At 41.9% G+C, this 18,904-nt stretch overlaps 1 protein-coding gene and 1 non-coding gene across 2 annotated transcripts; one reads left to right on the forward strand and one right to left on the reverse strand.

Moving 5' to 3' along the window:
- Positions 1-547: 547 nt before the first annotated feature.
- On the reverse strand, positions 548-3,867 carry LOC136521995 (thioredoxin reductase NTRA-like). The gene is made up of 2 exons (XM_066515779.1): positions 2,689-3,867; positions 548-863 (listed from the first exon to the last, which is right to left on the reverse strand). Exons 1-2 carry the CDS (start codon positions 3,731-3,733, stop codon positions 793-795), a joined length of 1,116 nt encoding a protein of 371 aa, XP_066371876.1. The 5' UTR covers positions 3,734-3,867; the 3' UTR covers positions 548-792.
- Positions 3,868-18,592: 14,725 nt separating this feature from the next.
- LOC136524896 (small nucleolar RNA R71) lies at positions 18,593-18,701 on the forward strand. The gene has a single exon (XR_010776245.1). It is a non-coding gene; the product is annotated as a small nucleolar RNA R71 (small nucleolar RNA).
- Positions 18,702-18,904: the final 203 nt, after the last annotated feature.

The raw sequence follows: 18,904 nt of genomic DNA on the forward strand, positions 1-18,904 counted from the left end.
TTAAACTATCAATATCTATACAATACAATATTTTAAATATAGGAATATATTATGAAAGCATGTTGTAACCATACATATCTAGCAATTTCGACATGTGTTGTTAATGTACATAAAATTTAAGATGATGGTCAAAGTTAATTAAAAAGCATAAGATATAACAAATCTAGATGGTCTTCACAAATAGTATTTGGATATGATTTCATGGCATTTTGCAACTCCAAATAAGTCGCAGCTCACCATTTGTACGAGGTTTTATAGTTTTTTTTCTTTATCAAGAAATAAATGCATCTAATGAGGAGCTCACCAGTCAAGATTTGTGTCTAAATCCTTTCTTTTCTCTGTTTTTTCTCCTTTCACCCAGTACACAAACATCTGAGAACTCATCGTTTTGCCCCTGTATGCACATTTCAAATGGGTGTATACGCGCATTTCTCGAGATATTTTCTCCAAAAGAATACGCCAACCCATTCAAGGCATCGCAATTCACATGGCAACACATTACACATCAATTACCAAAACAGAACACCCTACCAAAGCACCCAATGACGGTCAGAATCTGCCTCAACGCATTGCAATCATTCCGTAACAATATCTGCAAAGCCTGCCTCCTTCCACATGCGGAACCAGAAGCATGACTAGTAGTAGTAAACAACGCGAATAATTTATACAAGCTTCCGCACGCTCATATAAATCAATTTCCAATATAAACCAAATAATGTGCCGTTTATACCACTAGAGAGCAGCTTTTGGAGAAGTTTTCCTTGGCCCAAGAGCCGCTTGGCCCAGACATAGTTAATCAGTCTTCCCTTCCTGTGCTCCAACCACCTGCAGGTAGTGCTCTGCATCCAAAGCAGCCATGCAACCTGAACCATCCAAGCGGTTACCATTAGAAAGTTTTCTTAATCGAGTTGCTCATGTTATAATATTACTACCAAGAAACACTGTCAATGGGGACTGCATCGCATTTTGAAACTGACACTGTTTCAGGATGGGATAACAGACTGGAACAATGCATGTAGCTCTTCGAAATTCCACGTAGCTTAAATTATAAATTAAATCTTGGAATGGATTTTTCATTAAGGAATAAATGATATTGATGCAAATTACTTCTCAGTTACTCAATTAATAAAGAGAAAAGGATAATCAAAACAGAGAACTCAATGATTCAGAACAAAAGAGACCATAGCAATCCTCTAACCATAAACATAGTTCCTTAAAAGTTGTTTCACAGTTACTCTACTCCCAGCATATGACAATTGACCTTTGGTGGGTATATCTGTCCTAATTGCCCAACTAGAACATTAGCATCAAGTAATTAAAAATATTGCAAGGAATAAGCTTATAGTATTTGACTACTAATTTACTGCTGGTGTGTCTATTGAATTTTGATTGCAAGACAATTAATTAACATGCTATTTCCATACGGAGATACTGAAAATCATCACTATAGTTTAATTGCAAAATTCAGTTATGTAATGGGGAAAGGGTATAATCCCAGTTCGAAAAAAAAGTAAATAAAAAAAGAAAAAAGGCAATGAAAACAGTGAACACAATGATTCAGAACAAAAGAGTAAGAGACCATATCAATCCAACCATAATCCCTTTAGTTGTTTCACAGTTATGCTGCTCATGGCATATGATAATTGCCATTGGTCCAAGATCTATCTGCCCTAATTGCCCAACTAGATCGTTTATATCAAGTTATTACTAATAAATAATGTTTCAAGGATTAAACTTAATAGTATGTAACTACTAGTTAACAGCTGGTACTCTTAAATCTTAATCGCAAGAAAATCATTTAGCATACTATTTCCACAAGGGGATACTGAAAAACATCACCATAGTGTAATTGCAAAATTATGTTATTCCACCAATATTGGATAATCTCAAATATCACAGAGAAGGGAACCTCAGTACTGGAATAAGGTGCAAGGATATGCTTTCAATGCCTACAACATTTATAAAGGTAGGTTTCGAATAAAACAATGAGAAAGTTTCACGCCTCTGAGAGAGAAATCTTGTGGAGACCTCCTAAAGAGTAAAGGTCAAACTTGAAAAAGAGGACTAATTATTATTCTTGTAAGTCATTTCAACTTGCAAGCAACCTAATGTTGCATGAACACACCACCCTTTCCTGACCTTTTTTGTATATGCCCTAAATTTGAGAGGCAAACAATTAAAAGATAAGATTCCACCACACAGTAGTTCAGAAATTCCATAAAATATGGCATAAACCACCTAAAGATCATGGGGATCAGAACCAACCACAACACCCTCTTCGACTGAGCATATTGGATGCAAATAGAAATCATAGTTTAAACTACTGTTGCCTAGTTACAATTGTAGTCACAAACACCATCTTATCAAGCATCACAAACGTAGTCACAAGTTGATGCTATTGTTTGTGTAGACAGCAAAAATATTGCATAATAACATAGACACTCTGTTTACTAATTGGATATTGGATATTTGTTTAGCTAGAGATGTACTTCACTATATAATGTCAATTAGCTCCCCACAAACTAACACGAGGCATGCTCCATTTCAGGATCCACCAATGCCATTTCCTAGCATACAACATGGATGCAACATAAAAAAAAAGAACACAACCCCATAATTGCGCAAATCACTATTGGGATCATGGAATACCAAAATAGCAGCATTAAAAAACCACAATGAAGCTTATACCTGATCCAGCGGCAGTAATGGCCTGGCGGTACTTCTTGTCCTGGACATCCCCAGCTGCGAAGACCCCCTTCACACTGGTGTGCGTGGAGCCGGGCTTGGTCACCACATACCCATCAGTGTCGAGCTCGAGCTGCCCTCCAAGAAATTTTGTCGCCGGTTCGTGACCGATGGCGAAGAAGAGACCGGCCACCTGGAGGTCGGAGACCTCGCCGGTGACGACGTTCTTGACCTTGACGCCAGCCAGCGGGCCTCCTTCCGCACCACCGTAGGCCTCGACGACCTCGGAGTCCCAGACGACCTTGATCTTGGGGTTGGAGAGCGCGCGCGCCTGCATGATCTTGGACGCCCGGAAGGCGTTGCGGCGGTGGATGATGTACACTTGCGAGCCGTACTTGGTGAGGAAGTTGGCCTCCTCCATGGCGGAGTCCCCGCCACCGACGACGGCGATGGGCTTGTTCCGGAAGATAGGTGCAGCCCCGTCGCAGACGGCGCAGGCAGAGATGCCCCTGTTCCAGAAGGCGTCGGAGCCGGCGAAGTGCAGCCTGCGCGCGACGGCGCCCGTGGCGACGACGACGGAGTCGGCGTGCACGACGGTGTCGTCGGAGGCGACGCGGAAGGGGCGGGCGGAGAAGTCGACGGAGGTGACGGTCTCGGTGAGGATCTTGGTCCCGAACCTGAGCGACTGCGCGCGGCAGCGGTCCATGAGGTCGGCGCCGAGGATGCCGTCGGGGAAGCCCGGGAAGTTCTCGACGTCGGTGGTGGTGGTGAGCTGTCCCCCCGCGGCGATGTCGTTGGCGAGCCAGCCCTCGAAGAGGACGGGCTTGAGCTCAGCGCGCGCGGCGTAGACGGCCGCCGTGTGCGCGGCTGGGCCGCTGCCGATGATGCAGACGCGCGTGCGCAGCGGGCCCGCCGCGGCGACAGCCTCCTCCATCCCGTTGGCCGACGCCGTCGCGGAGGCCGTCGCGGCGGCTGCGGCGGCAGTGCTGGTGGTGGTGAGGGCGCGGGACTTGCGGAGCAACGCGAAGAGCTTGGAGCTGAGGCTCATCAAGCCCGACGGAGCGGCGGCGGCGGGGGACGCCGAAGGCGGAGCCGCTCTGTTTGCTTGGTGACTGCAGGCCGGGCCGAAGAATGGGCTGGAGCGGGCCGGCGTGCGTGTGGTTGGTGTGGCTGGCCCTGACCGCCTCGGAGTCGGAGGATTTTATGCGCGGTGTGAACGTGTGTGGACACGCGACGCGACTAGCCGAGAGCAAATGTTGGACACTGTTGTGCTGTGCCTCGGTAATGTGAGGCTGCCTCGTTCCATACTCGTCTTGCCCAGGGTTGAACCGTTCAACTGTGAAGGTAACGATGAGGTGATGCAATGCAAGACAAGGTTGCGGCTCACCTTAGTTTCATGGAGTCGTGGCACACGCAGACACACTGATGCTCAGTTGCACACACCACGCTACGCACACAATGCATGTCGGCACGCATTACAATTATTTACAAATACATAGGTTTGACTGTTTATTTGAGCGAATTTTTCAGAATTTAACTGTGCTGTGATTTAATTGAAGGCGACGTTCCCGTCGACAACGAGGCGTCCAGTGGTGACTTCGTCAATCTCGAAGATTTGTCGGGCCAGTCTTCGAAGATGCTTATAGGGAAAGGGTTTGTGTACGTGCGTTCATAAGGGATTAGTGTACGTGCGTCGAGAGTGTATGTGTAATTTGCAAAAAAAAAACATGGGTAGCAGCTGAACTAGTTTAAGGGGTTGTTTGGATTAGGAAGCTAATAATTAGCCCATATTTTTTATACCAATTAAATAGCCTAAATGTGAGCTAATTCTATGGTAACAAGAGCTATGTTCAATTAACAAAACAGAGGGACCATTTTGTGTGGGCTATATCAGAATAGGTTATTTTCAGTCAAATCCATATACAGAGCCTTATTAGTAGCAGAAGCTATACCATATAACACATTAATCTGGAAACTGAAACTACATCTCAAAATCAAAGCCTTTATGTGGTACACTTAACAAAGGATGATTTAACACGGCGCCAGTGGCAAGGAGATAGGAAGTGTTGTTTCTATTCTTCAGATGAGTCTATGCAACACTTACTCTTTGACTGTCATTTTGCTAAATTCATATGGAGAATTGTTCAAGTTTCCTTTAATTTAATACCTCCAACTAGCATACATAGTTGTTTATAGGTTAGTTGGAAGGGATAAATAGAAAACTGAAATCTCAGATTCTTATGGGTGCAAGTGTAATTTGTTGGGCATTATGGCTAACTCGGAATGATATAGTGTTTGACAAGGTCCTATCCCCATCTTATTTGCAGGCTATGTTCAGGGGACCTACTGGACCAGGTCCTGGTCCCTATTACAGAAGGAGGAGGATCGTCAGGCGATGAAGATGGGATGTAGTAATATTGAGACAACCGTGATGGAGGTGTTTGTAAGACACGGTTAGAGATTTAGCAATAGAATTGCTTTATAGATATGGAATTTGAAAATAATATTTTTATTCTCTATGGCTCAAAACTTTGTGTTTGAGATTCCTTGGGATGCAGTGCTCATGTTTGTAATAAGGAACAGCTATATGCATTAGTCGATGCAGAAGCTAGGATATTAATATATTCCATTTTTTTTAAAAAAAAAGAGCTAATGAGGGTTAATTGATGGTTAGAGTCTATTAACCCCTATAATTAGCTCATGTTAAGTTAGTCTAATTTTTAGCCCTGCGATCTAAACAAGCCCTGAATATTGGCAACAGTCTAATTTGCTCCATCCCTTCTAAAGCAATTCGGATAATCCGCTAACCTATATATTCTTTTAATTTACACCCAAATATATTTAAGTTGGTTCATCAATCTACCCCTTGGAAGATTTTTCTTTGTTATTTCTCTACAAACTAGTTGAGTTTTAAGTTCAAATTTTTAGGGTGATAGATGACATCATAACCTATGTTACAAAAATACATTATTATTTTTTATAGGTTAGGCATTTAATAGTTAATTAACATTGTGAGCATAAAATTTATAAAAGATATGTTAAAAATTTTAATTAATTTTCTACCAGAAGTTATGACCTCTCCTATCACATTTTTTCATTTTAACTTAAGTTCAATTTGAATGCAAAGTAAAGATGGGAATGCGTTCTCATGGCCCGCCAAAAATCACCTTTACTCCCGGGCCATGGCTGCACCCAAGACTAAAGGTCAGACCTTTAGTCTCTGTTCTAACCATCACTCAGGACTAAAGGACCTTTAGTCTCTAGCCGTGGCTTCACCTGAGACTAAAGGTCTCCCCTATGTACCGCCTCCTCTCATCTCTCCCTCTATCATCTCATTCTTTGCCGAGAGCCACCTGTCGTCGCCGCTCCTCATCGCCTCCAGCATTGCCTCCACGCGCGCATACCTCTCTCGCCATCTCCGCTGGTGGCTTGGCTCGCCCCTCTCCTATCTGTGCACGATGCCCACATCCGATCCACCAACGTCGTCCTCGCCCTCTCCTAGATTTGATCTGGATCTGCTGCCATTATCATCGTGTCATCCTCGCCACCATCGTCGATCCTCATCCTCGTCATCACCAGCTCCATGCACCTACCTCCAGCACCTCATCATCACGTGCGCACTTCATCCCCGGCTCCACGCGCACGGGCGTGCCTCGTCTCTCCGGCCAGCTGATGGCTCCGTGGGCACGTCGCTCACTGCTCGTCCCTCGTCCTTGCCAAAGCACCTCGTCGTCATCATCACCTCCATCACCACCTCGTCACACATGCACTCTTCGTCTCTAGCTCCACGCACACACACGCCTTGCCACGTGCTCATCGCCCCCCTCGCCAGAGTGCGTTGTCCGCATCTGCATCATCTCCAACGATCCAGCACCACCTCATCTTTGTGCCATCCTCCGCCGGCCTCGCCACCATCGTCCACGCGCACCGTACGTCGGCATCCTCTCCTTCCTCATCCTCACCGGAGTGGGTGAGTATATAGTGTATATATGTGTGTGATATAATGATAATCATGTTGTACATGTGTGTGTGATGATTAGTAAACTGTGTGTGTGATGAGAGTAAGTGAGTGAGAGTGAGTTAGTGTGTGTGTGATGTGCATATTAATTTTTCGGCATAGAAAAAATAGATAGAAATATTGTAGTGTACTATAATATATATATAGAAAATTTGTAGAAAATTAAACAATATAGTTGTAGAAAATAATATTAAGAAATATATTTAAATCTTCATAGTTAAAAGGGTTGATTTTATGAGCTATCAATTTTTTGGTATATATGCATACATATCTGAATTTTGATATATTGACAAGTGTGACATGAATTTTCATATATTTATATACACCAATGTTGATATATATCCTAATATCCTGAGCTCTGCTCCAAACTCTAACCCGACCGAGCTCCGCTCCAAACCCTAACGAAGGTCTAAATAATAACCCTGAATTCTATAGTTATATATATTTGAATTTGGATCTTCATAATTAGTGTGACATGAATCCGCTCCAAACCCTAACCAAGGCGCAAACTCTAACTAGATCGACCTTGGCGTAAATAATAACCCCTGAAGTCTATATATAGTTATTTCGGTTTAAGCCACTGACTCGGTCCATTTGCATATGCATGACTAGTGTATGATTTTCATTTATATATAGTTGTGGTAATTAAGATGGCCGAGCCACAAGACGACTATGACCAGAATGAGACCATGATGAACATTAGTTGTGGTAATCAAAAGCGACGGCACAAAAAGATTTAGATAACTGGCAGAAAAGTTTAGAAGAATCAAGAGCAAGGAGGTTGGAACTTTAGAAAAAACCCACCAAAGCCGCACTACATAGTGTTGGTATTTATTAACTTGTCACTTGTTTTAGTAGCCACCTATTATAAACCTATATCTTCTAACATTACTTTACTAGGTTGTCATCCCTAGTGATGATGCCAGAGATACTTGTTGGTACTACCTAGCATTGCTATTAGAATAACTCTAAGTAATTCTTTCTTATTTCATGTGACTATAAAGAATGTATAGATATGAATGAAAAGGAATCTACAAGCGCACAGGTAATTATACCATTGTAGCACTTCACTCGAGAGTATTCCAGGTATCGTTATTTATATTTTACCATAGGGAAGGTCTATCATGGACATGTATTGATAACTTATACTATTAATGGAGAAGTAAACCATAACCAATATTCTACTCATAACAGGGATAAGTCATAGGATAAGATATGTATATGATAAGTATTGATCAATGATAATGATAAATCACTCAGAGTACTCCTTTCTATGGCATTAGCACGGTCAGGTAGAATATTAGAGGAATAATTCCTAAGTCATTCTTAATTATAAGTCAAAGTATACATTGATTAGTGCAATTACACCTAATAGTCATTGCTAAGATCATCTTCATATCTACACATAAGGGATATTACTAAGGGAGATTAAGAACAGAGCTTGTCTCCCTTCGTAATCAGATCCTACGTGCTACCTACATCATGGAGTGGACTACAAAGGACTCAATGGGAGTGTCACATCCGCGATCTACCACATGACCCAAAATATAGGGTGTATTCGTACATAAACAACGTATAAGCACCATGCTTACACAATGTCGACCACCCACCCATGGATCCTTAGGGTGAGTGCTTTATGAACATATGCATGAATATGATGATAATCCAACTATACGAGGTATATAATCAAAGTAGATGATGAACATTATAACGAAGAACATGAATAAGATGAATACTAATATTGTCATAACAATTGTAGCAAGCATATAAAAATAATGGAGATACAAAAGAGAGGGGGTACAAAGATTATACCGAACCACGCTCTTGACACGATCGGGATTCCAAGCGAAGCCTGCTTGCCTCCCTCTAGACCTAGCCAAACTAGATATGCCCTAGAATATGTTGGAGCTCTAAGGATGATTAGGGTTTTTGTCTTCTCAAATGACTTGATGCTTCAGGGGGTAGGGGCTAATTATATAGCTCGGAGCGTCCAACGTGAGTCCTTGGATCAAACCAACTTAAGGAATGGCGTTGATGCAACCTAGGAGGTGGTAGGAATCTAACTTGACGACACGGAGGCTGACAGGTGGGCCCTGGGGCAGGGTGGCCTATAGGTGGGGCCCACTAGCCCCACTTGGTAGCCCCTCAGGCTCTGCCTCGGTATGGAGTCCTCTTGAGTCTTCTGGTGTCCATTTTGCTATAGATAAGCACAATTAACTCTAACATCTGGGTCCACCTTGACAGTTTTCTGAATAAACCCTTCAGAAATCATAGATTCAACAAAACTCGTGGAATTTGTTAGTTTAAACCCCTAGACATTTGTTGGTGATCATATTTATGCCCTTATGCATGTTATATTGACGGTTTATAATGTTTGTTAACTACCATCAACAAACTTTCCTAAGCTTAACCTTTGCTAGTCCCTTAGCAAAACTAAACTCAGCAAAAATGGATCAGGAGTTGCATCAATGCTTTCACTCCTCAAAAGTACACATTCATTCAAATAAGAATTCTCCTTCAAATTAGAATGAGTTGATCTTACTTTCAAACTTACCCATAATACCTTCAACTATGGGGCTCCTTAGCCTTCACTTGGGTCTTGAGTAATTGAAAGATAGAACAATTAAGTCAAGCACTATGTCTCAAGTTCTTTGATGAACTATTATTCTAGAGTTTTTATAGGTTTTCAAAATAAAACCCAGACCTTCCTTTGTATGACACTCTCAAATCTTTTATTATAGGTGGTATTTGTGGATCCTCACCAAGGCAATGATGATGTTATTGTTGGGAGTATGCCCTAGAGATAATCATAGAGATGATTATATTGCCTTATATCCATGATATATTATGAGTTCATTGAATTTCCATTAAAGACAACCTGTATCGATTAGCAATTATGTGAATTGTTTGTGAAACTCTTTTACTTGTATGGATATTCTAATGTTGTCCCTGGTCAGAGTTTGTGTGAGAACACACATGAATAATGGATCAGCACATTATTAGTTGATGACTATGTTTCACAAGTCATAGACATGGAGATGTCAAACTAATAATGTGGGCACATGTATGACATGGGGCTGGACTGACCCAACATGAGATGGTGTTATTATCTCTATTCACATCATGTATGTTATGTCCTTAGACCTGAGATTGTTGTATGTATTCAAGATGTGAAACGACCTACTCAGGGACTATCAAACGCTACTCCGTAACATGGTAGTTATAAAGGTGGTTTTTTGGGTTTGTCGGGAAACATGCTATGAGACATAGACAATCAAGAAGGAATTTGCCCCTCTCTATATGAGAGAGATATCACTAGATCACTCTAATGATTAGATCAAGAAATGCATGGCCGTGCTTGGGTTAAGTGTTAACCTATGAGTTGGACCAAATATCGTGAGGCAAGGGAATAAGAAGTATGTGGTTTTGTGGTGGTTCATCTGATATGATCTTTGCGTACGCATAGGAGTTAACATGCCTTGCTAGAGGATGCTATCAACTAATGGCCGAGTAGGAGTACTCGGGCCATGTCTATGTGTGCGTGAACCCATAGGGTCGCACACTTAAGGGGCTAGAAGCCTAATTCGGATTGGATCTGAGTTAGACAAGGCTTAGGGTTACTAATGGGCCTCTAACTCGGGAGCTCATTAGGGACGCCTATAAATAAGTGGGGTGGGCAATGGGGCTAGGGATCCATGCCATTTTGGCAGCCGCCGCCGCCCATCCTACGCCCGTGCTTGCTACTCCTTGTGGACCTAGCAGTCCGGAGGCGCGATGCTTCCTCCCTGTACGTGTGGATACCTCAGAGGTGCTGCATCTAGAGCACAAGGATGAACTGCATGAAGGGGACGAACGTACGGACGACCTTGCAACTGCACGGCACTGCTATGACGCGTACAACTACATCGAGTCGCTTCCGATGCACCTGCACGTCTAGTGGTAATCCCATGATCTATAACTAGCAGTAGATCCTAGTTTATGAGGTCAAATTTTTGTTTTCTGGCTAGCGTAGCATCCTCATACCCCTACAGTGGTATCAGAGCGGTTACTGTATTGTTATAGGTTCGGATGAGTGCGTATGGAGATATGCGCGGTTGTAGATGAGTCTCTGATCATGGTTCATGATTTTACCGTGTTGGTCTTGTAACGATCTACTCGTACCGGTCGGAATTCCGCCATCCGAGTTAAGTGATACATGTAAATCCAGTCATGGCAAGATGGAGATAAATCAGATTGATCGAATCGAACCTAGGTCAAGTGCCGAGCTCATGTGATGCGCAACGGTGATAGATTGGATCTACTGCCGGGCGCCGGGGTGCAAGAAAAAGTGTTGTTTGATAAAACAGCCATAACTTTTGCATACGACCTCGGATTGAGATGAACTCCAAACGAAAATTGTAGAGAAAAAAAATTACATCCGATTCTCACCCCCTTTGGTGGTTTCGCTGAAATTAGATTGGCGAAAAACGGCCGGGAAGATGGTGTTTTCGGCGTTTTAAGATTAGATGTCGGAATCGGTTAACTCTATTTTGTAGGAATTTATGACTAGTATAGCCCTTATGTGTATGTGATGCATGTATGTAATTAATTCATGGCTTGCATGTCGTGAGTATGACAATATGGCTGGAGCCACAAAGATATTGTCAATTTGATGTAATGGCCTGCGTGCCAAACTGTGATGATCCTATCCGCGACTATGTAATTTTCTTCACTGCCTTGCGTTAGTGATAACTAGTCTCGGTGGACTCATCACTGAAGGATGGCATACATGGATCATGGAGATGGAGATCATCATGAGGAACAGTTCGATGGAGATGGAGATCCCCAAAGGAACAATGGGCTATACCATGTCATATCTGTGTTAATGCCGTTCCTACTATGTTCTACTTTCACGTACGATAATGTTTTTGTCTAACTGCAATGGTGAAGTAGAACGATCCCTCGGCAATGTTTAAGTTAAAATGCTTCCCCAAATCTTGCAATGTCATGTGTCTTGTACAATTGGTGGTGAGTCTATGAAATTAGGGTGCCACTGGTTTTCCTTGACTAGACATGTTCGTATCGGATACTTACAGCAGAAGGGTTGGTTACTTGGACAAGGTCATCCTAACGGTTAGGGACCTTGGAGCATGAGTAGTTGGGCACCAAAGCATAGAGATGCTACCCAACAACAAGAGTCATATGTGATATGATTAGCAAAGAGTTGCTTACTAATCTACCATGTCTTCTAGCGGTGATGCTAAAGCTCACTAGTAGACTTGTTAGTTGTGGGTCTTGAATCACTAAGTTTCAAGAGAGGGATATTGATCTTAGTGGGAGTAGATTCTATTAAAGGTTTAATATTGTTTACTCTGTCTTGGATACATTGTCTTAGTATTTTGCATTACTTTTGTTGTAGATAAATGGCGCCTAGCAATCAACCATTTACTTTGTGTTCAATTCTTAAGAAAGATAAGTTGAATGGAACAAACTATGCGGATTGGATCCGCAACCTGAGAATTGTTCTCAGGGCTGAGAAAAAGGAAGAAATTCTAGACACCCCATTACCAGAAGAGCCTGCTGATAATGCACCTACTACAGAGAAAAATGCTTACAAGAGAGCATGTGATGCTGATCTTGAAGTGAGTTGCCTTATGCTTGCTTGTATGGAACCAGATTTGCAGTGTAGTTTGACAATAACCATGCAGCGCACGATATGATCGTGGCGCTCAATGATATGTTCTAGACTCAAGCCAGGACTGAAAGGTTCAATGTCTTAAAGGCTTTTGCTAAAACCAAGCTAGCAAAGGGCACAACAGTTGGGCCACATGTGATCAAAATGGTTGGTTACACTCAGAGGTTGGAGAAGCTAGGCTTCCCAATTGGCCCTGAATTAGCTACTGATTTTATTCTCGTGTCTCTTCCACCCAGCTATGGAAATTTCATCGCGAACTACCATATGCATGGGGCGGAGAAGGGCTTGAATGAATTATGTGGCATGCTTAAAATAGCAGAGGCTGATATCAAGAAAGGTGCTGGCAGTAGCCATGTGATGGCGGTCCAAAACAAGCCTAAGTTTAAGAAGAAGGGCAATTCTTGGAAGAAGAAAAAGGGCAAGGCTAAAGATGAGATCTCTCAGCCAAACCCACCTGCGCCCAAGGCTGGACCAACTGCTGATGCTGAGTGCTTTCATTGTCATGGGAAAGGTCACTAGAAGAGGAACTGCAAGTTGTACCTGGAATCCATAAAGGATCACGACAGGTAAAGGTACTCCCGCAGCTTGTACACTTGTTGTTTATGTTACGGATATTTTCCTTGCTAATTCTTATATTAATTCTTGGGTATTTGATACCGGATCGGTTGCTCATATTTGCAATACGATGTAGGGAATGATAAGAAGTAGAAGCATGGAAAAGGGAGAAGTTGATTTCCACGTGGGCAATAAAGCAAGAGTTGCTGCATTGAACGTCGGGACGATGCAACTCCACCTCCTGTTAGGATTTATTATGGAGTTGAATAATTATTATTTTGTTCCTAGTTTAAGTCAAAACATTGTGTCACCTTCATGTTTGATGAAGGATGGTTATTCATTTGTGAGTAAAGACAATAGTTGTGTGATCTCTAAAAATGGCATGTTTGTGGCTTCTGCATCCATTGTGAATGGGTTATTTATTTTAAATCTTGAAGATGCTCCTGTCTATAATCTAAGTGCTAAAAAGCCTTGACTTAATGAGTTAAGTCCTACCTATATGTGGCATTGTCATTTAGGTCATATAAGTGAGAATCACATGGAGAGGCTCCATTCTGATGGGCTTTTAACTTCGTTTGATTTTGAATCATACGAGACATGTGAGGCTTGCCTACTGGGCAAGATGACAAGACGCCCTTCATAGGTTTTCCTGAGAGGGCGGCAGACTTGCTGGAACTCATACATACTGATGTTTGCGGACCAATGAGTACGACAGCAAGAGGCGGATTCCAATACTTCATAACCTTCACTGATGACTTTAGTAGATATGGCTATGTCTACTTAATGAGACATAAGTCTGAGACATTTGAAAAGTTCAAGGAGTTTCAGAGTGAAGTAGAGAGTCAACATGGCAAGAAAATTAAGGCTTTGTGATCTGATCGTGGAGGCGAATATTTGAGCCATGAGTTTAGCAATAATCTAAAGAGTTGCGGAATTGTTCCACAGCTTACGCCTCCTAGAACGCCTCAAAGAAATGGCGTGTTCGAGCGACATAATCAGACTTTGTTGGACATGGTTCGATCTATGAGGAGCTAGTCAGACCTACCATTATCATTTTGGGGATACGCTCTAGAAATAGCCGCTTTCACATTGAATAGGGTACCGTCTAAGTCCGTAGTTAAGACACCACATGAGATGTGGACTGGTAAGAGTCCTAGTTTGTCTTTTCTAAAAATTTGGGGTTGTGAAGTTTATGTCAAATGACTTATGATAGATAAACTGACACCCAAATCAGACAAACGCTTTTTCGTGGGATATCCGAAGGAAACTTTAGGGTATTACTTCTACAACCGATCAGAGGGCAAAGTGTTTGTTGCTCAGAATGGTGTTTTCTTAGAGAAAGAGTTTCTCAAAAGAGAGAAAAGTGGACAGAAGGTGTATCTTGAAGAAGTTCAAGATGAGCCAGTTGGGAAGGACTCTACGAGTGATGCTAATGTAGCAGAACAAGTTGAGATACCTGAGGCAATAGAAACACTGCCACAACCACGAAGGTCAGCAAGAATCCATGAGTTGCGTGGGGATTTGTTATTGTTAGACGATGACAAACCTGTGACTTATGCGGAAGCAATGATGGACCCAGATTCTGAGAAATGGCAAAGTGCCATGAGATCTGAGATAGATTCCATGGGAAACAATCAAGTTTCGAACTTGGTTGACCCGCCTGATGGGGTTAGACCCATAGAGTGCAAATGGATCTATAAAAAGAAAAAGGATATGGATGGAAACATTCACATCTATAAAGCTTGACTTGTTGCAAAGGGTTTTCGGCAAGTTCAAGGAATTGACTACGACGAGACTTTCTCGCCGGTAGCGATGCTTAAATCTATCTGGATCATTCTAGCAATAGTTGCTTATTTCGATTATGAGATATGGCAGATGGATGTTAAAACAGCCTTTCTAAATGGAAATTTGGATGAGGATGTGTATATGATACAGCCCAAAGGTTTTGTTGATCCAAACAATGCTAGAAAAATTTGCAAGCTTCAAAAATTCATTTATGGGTTAAAGCAAGCATCTTGGAGTTGGAACATTCGTTTTGATGAAGTGGTCAAAGGGTTTGGCTTCCGTCAGAATGAAGAAGAACCTTGTGTTTACAAGAAGGAAAGTGGGAGCGCTGTTGTATTTCTGATCTTGTATGTGGATGACATATTATTTATTGGGAATGATATTCCTATGTTGCAATCCGTAAAGACTTCACTGAATAATAATTTTTCTATGAAGGATTTAGGAGAAGCAGCATACATTTTGGGCATCAAGATCTATAGAGATAGATCGAAGAGGCTTATAGGATTAAGCCAAGATACGTACATTGACAAGGTGTTGAAACGATTCAACATGGAACAGTCCAAGAAAGGGTTCTTGCCTATGTCACATGGTATGCGCTTTAGCGATAAACAGTGTCCTTCGACAGCTGATGAGCGAAAGCACATGAGTAAGGTTCCATACGCCTTGGCAGTTGGTTCCATCATGTATGCCATGATATGTACTCACCCAGATGTCTCATATGCTTTAAGTGTTGCGAGCAGGTACCAAGCTAATCCAGGAGAGAGTCACTGGACACTTGTTAAAAACATTCTTAAGTACTTGAGAAGGACTAGAGATGTGTTCCTAATCTATGGAGGTGAGGAGGAGCTCATTGTAAATGGTTACACCGATGCTAGCTTCCAAACTGACATGGATGATTCACATTCTCAATTAGGTTTTGTGTTCACAATAAATGGTAGTGCTGTAAGTTGGAAAAGTTCCAAGCAGGAGACGGTGACCGATTCTACAGCAGAGGCCCAGTACATTGTAGCTTCTGGAGCTACAAAGGAAGGTGTTTGGATGAGGAGGTTCCTCATTGAACTTGGTGTGTTTCCGAATGCGTCCAGCCCATTGAATCTACATTGTGACAACAATGGGGTAATTCTGCAGGCTAAGGAGCCAAGCAATCACCAAAAGAACAAACATGTACTGGTTTGTTAGACGAGATGAGATCAAGATGTGCAAGATACACATGGATTTGAATGTTGTAGATCCTTTGACAAAGGCTCTTCCACAGCATAAGCATGAGGCATACATGAGAGCTATGGGTATTAGATATCTTCGAGATTAACTCTAGTGCAAGTGGGAGATTGTTGGGAGTATGCCCTAGAGATAATCATAGAGATGATTATATTACCTTGTATCCATGATATATTATGAGTTCATTGAATTTCCATTAAAGACAACCTGTATCGATTAGCAATTATGTGAATTGTTTGTGAAACTCTTTTACTTGTATGGCATACATTTAATATTTTTTTACAATGCAGAATAAAAAATATGCATGCTCAGTATTTTTATTTTTATGCCACCACAGCGAATACTTCTGTAGGTGTTTACACACCATAGATTTATTCACATGGGGCTTTATGATTTTCTATGTAGTAATGAAACTTTTTTTATTTTTTATTAGTGCAAGGCAAATATAGAAAAGTAAATATGCTAAAGTGAAAAAAAAATTATGCAATGCTAGAAAGTAAATAGGGATAACTACCGTTGTTACCTCACAGTGAGGGTTCGGATTTTTAAGTCCTCTAGATAGGACTTGACTAGAGAGAAGTCCTTCATTCCTTGGGTGCATCATCTGGTCTCAGTGGTGGAGACCCAGATGGCTGCACATCTTGTGATGGTTACTCTGATGATGATGTCACCTTTTCTTTCCACACCTGCCTGGACTGTGGACTTGTCTTAGGCGGAGTAGGTTCATCTTTTACAGGCGCCTCAGGTTCTTCATCTTCCAATTCATTCCATCGGGATTGGTGCCTTTGATGTTGGGATGATCGATGTCTCCTCCTGGAGCAGCTCTTCTTTGGCTGTTCATAAGTAGTATAACAATTAAAATAACAACGTACCTTTTCTCCAGGGAATTGGAAGTGGACTTGTCCAGATCCAACATAGATGATCGCGTTGGTGGTGTTGAGGAATGGTCTTCCCAGAATGATAGGTGTATCATCTTTTTCTTCTCCCATGTCTAGGACCATGAAATCGGTAGGGGCAAACTGATCATGTATTCTTACCATGAAATCTTTAGCTATCCCCTCTAGAAATTGGATTGATTGGTCCACCATCTGCAATTGCATGTACATAGGGAACAAAGGTTTGTTACTGAATAAATATTCATATGTTACCTTGGACATTATATTGAAACCCGATCCAATGTCGCAGAAGGTCTTGTGGAAGGTTCTTTGTCCAATGGTACACTCGATCGTTGCTATGCCTGGATCATCCTTCTTAGCAAGGAATGCTGAAGGAGGAGGTGGTCGTACTCTGATCAAAGTGTGTTGATCATGTTGACTGATTCTTCCTGTGGTTGTCTAGCTTTGTTCTTCCTCCTTCTCCTATTGTTCTTCTTCTTGGTCACTGTTGTTTCTTTAGACAGGTACGGCGTCTACGGATGTCTAGGAGATTGCAGGATACGATTCTTGAAAGAAAACTTCTCCTTTTTATCCTTGATTGTGAAACAGATCTTGGCACTATCCACGTAGATGATGGCTTTTGCAATGCTTAGGAAAGGTTGGCCCAAGATAATGGGTGCCCTTACATCTCCACCTGTTTCCAAAATCACAAAGTCTATGGGAACATATGATTGTCCCACTCGAATGCTGGCATCTTCAAGAACTCCCTTGGGGTAGCAGAGTGACTGATTTGCAAGCTACAAATGCATATTTGTGTACAACAAAGTATCTCCATTAATTTTATCATAAATTACCTTTGGCTTGATGTTGACACTTGCTCCGAAGTCACAGACAGCTTCTTTGAATATGTGTGGTCCAATGGTGATGTGGATGACAGGTCTCCCTAGACCGCTCTTCTTTTCTAGCAAGGTATAGTCTATCCACCTTCCCGTCGATGGCTCTGTGTAGTAGTAAACTGCATTGTGAATATCGACAAGATTTGTAGTTTCTAGCTCTTCTGGTTGCCCTAGAATCTTACCTTTATCTGATAGAGGAACAATAGCCACCAGCTGAGCTATTTGTGATTCTATCATTTTATTAAAGCTATGTTGGTTCTTAATGGCATAAGCAAAGCTATCCATTCTGTTATTCATATTCTCTAGAATTTTATCATTGGTAGCTACCTTTCTAGATAATCCTTCCATAAGTCTAGATTGGCCAGCAATTAACTTTCTCAAGGGTGGTTGATTGAAGTTATTATAATTATTACCTTGAGGGTTACCTTGGTAATTATCTTGGTAGTTTGACCTCTATTGCTAATTCCATCCTTGATTATGTTGAGGATGAAAGTAGCTGTTGTTAACAAAGTTCACATCCTCTTGGGTTTTAGGGCAATTGCTCCCTAAATGCCAAGTGTTGCCGCATACTTCACATGTCATGCGGGAATCATGAATGTGCATGACTTCTTTCTTCTCATTTGCTCGGTCTTTGAGCTTCTTCATTAGCAGGACTATTTTAGCAAACAACACGTCTACCTCCTTGAGTTGATGCATACCTCCACCCCTCTTATGGGTCTAAACATGGTCTTCATTCCAACCTTGGTTGGAGGCCATCTTCTCTACGAGAGCTGTTGTAGCTAGGAGTGTGAGTGATAGGAATGCACCTCTAGCAATAGCATCCATAGCCTCACGGGTATTGTTGGTCAACCCATGGTAGAAAGTCTACATGAGTAGCCAATTCTCCATCCCATGATGAGGACATTCTGATATATAGTCTTAAAAGCGTTCCCATGCCTCAGGGATAGATTCATCATGTTGTTACTAAAAACTTGAGATTCTCCCACACAGAGCATTGGTCTTCCCTATGGGAAAGAACTTGGCTAGGAAGCCGGTGGTGCAGTTATCCCATGTAGTGTTTCTATCTTTATTGGTGTAGAACCACTGCTTTGCCTTTCCTAAAAGCGAGAATGGGAAGAAGCAAAGTAGTATGTGTAGGGTCAAGATGGCAGACTAGAGGGAGGTGAATAGTCCTTTCTAAAATTAATCACGCCGGCTT

This window comes from Miscanthus floridulus, chromosome 18 (assembly GCF_019320115.1).
Source record: "Miscanthus floridulus cultivar M001 chromosome 18, ASM1932011v1, whole genome shotgun sequence".
NCBI classification, from domain to species: Eukaryota; Viridiplantae; Streptophyta; class Magnoliopsida; order Poales; family Poaceae; genus Miscanthus; species Miscanthus floridulus.

Bases quoted from the DNA above. Each gene is read 5' to 3' on its own strand.
- LOC136521995 (XM_066515779.1), bottom strand. From the start codon at position 3,733: ATGAGCCTCAGCTCCAAGCTCTTCGCGTTGCTCCGCAAGTCCCGCGCC. The intron at 864-2,688 runs GTATAAGCTTCA...TGGATGGTTCAG, and splicing joins CATTACTGCCGCTGGATCAG to GTTGCATGGCTGCTTTGGAT.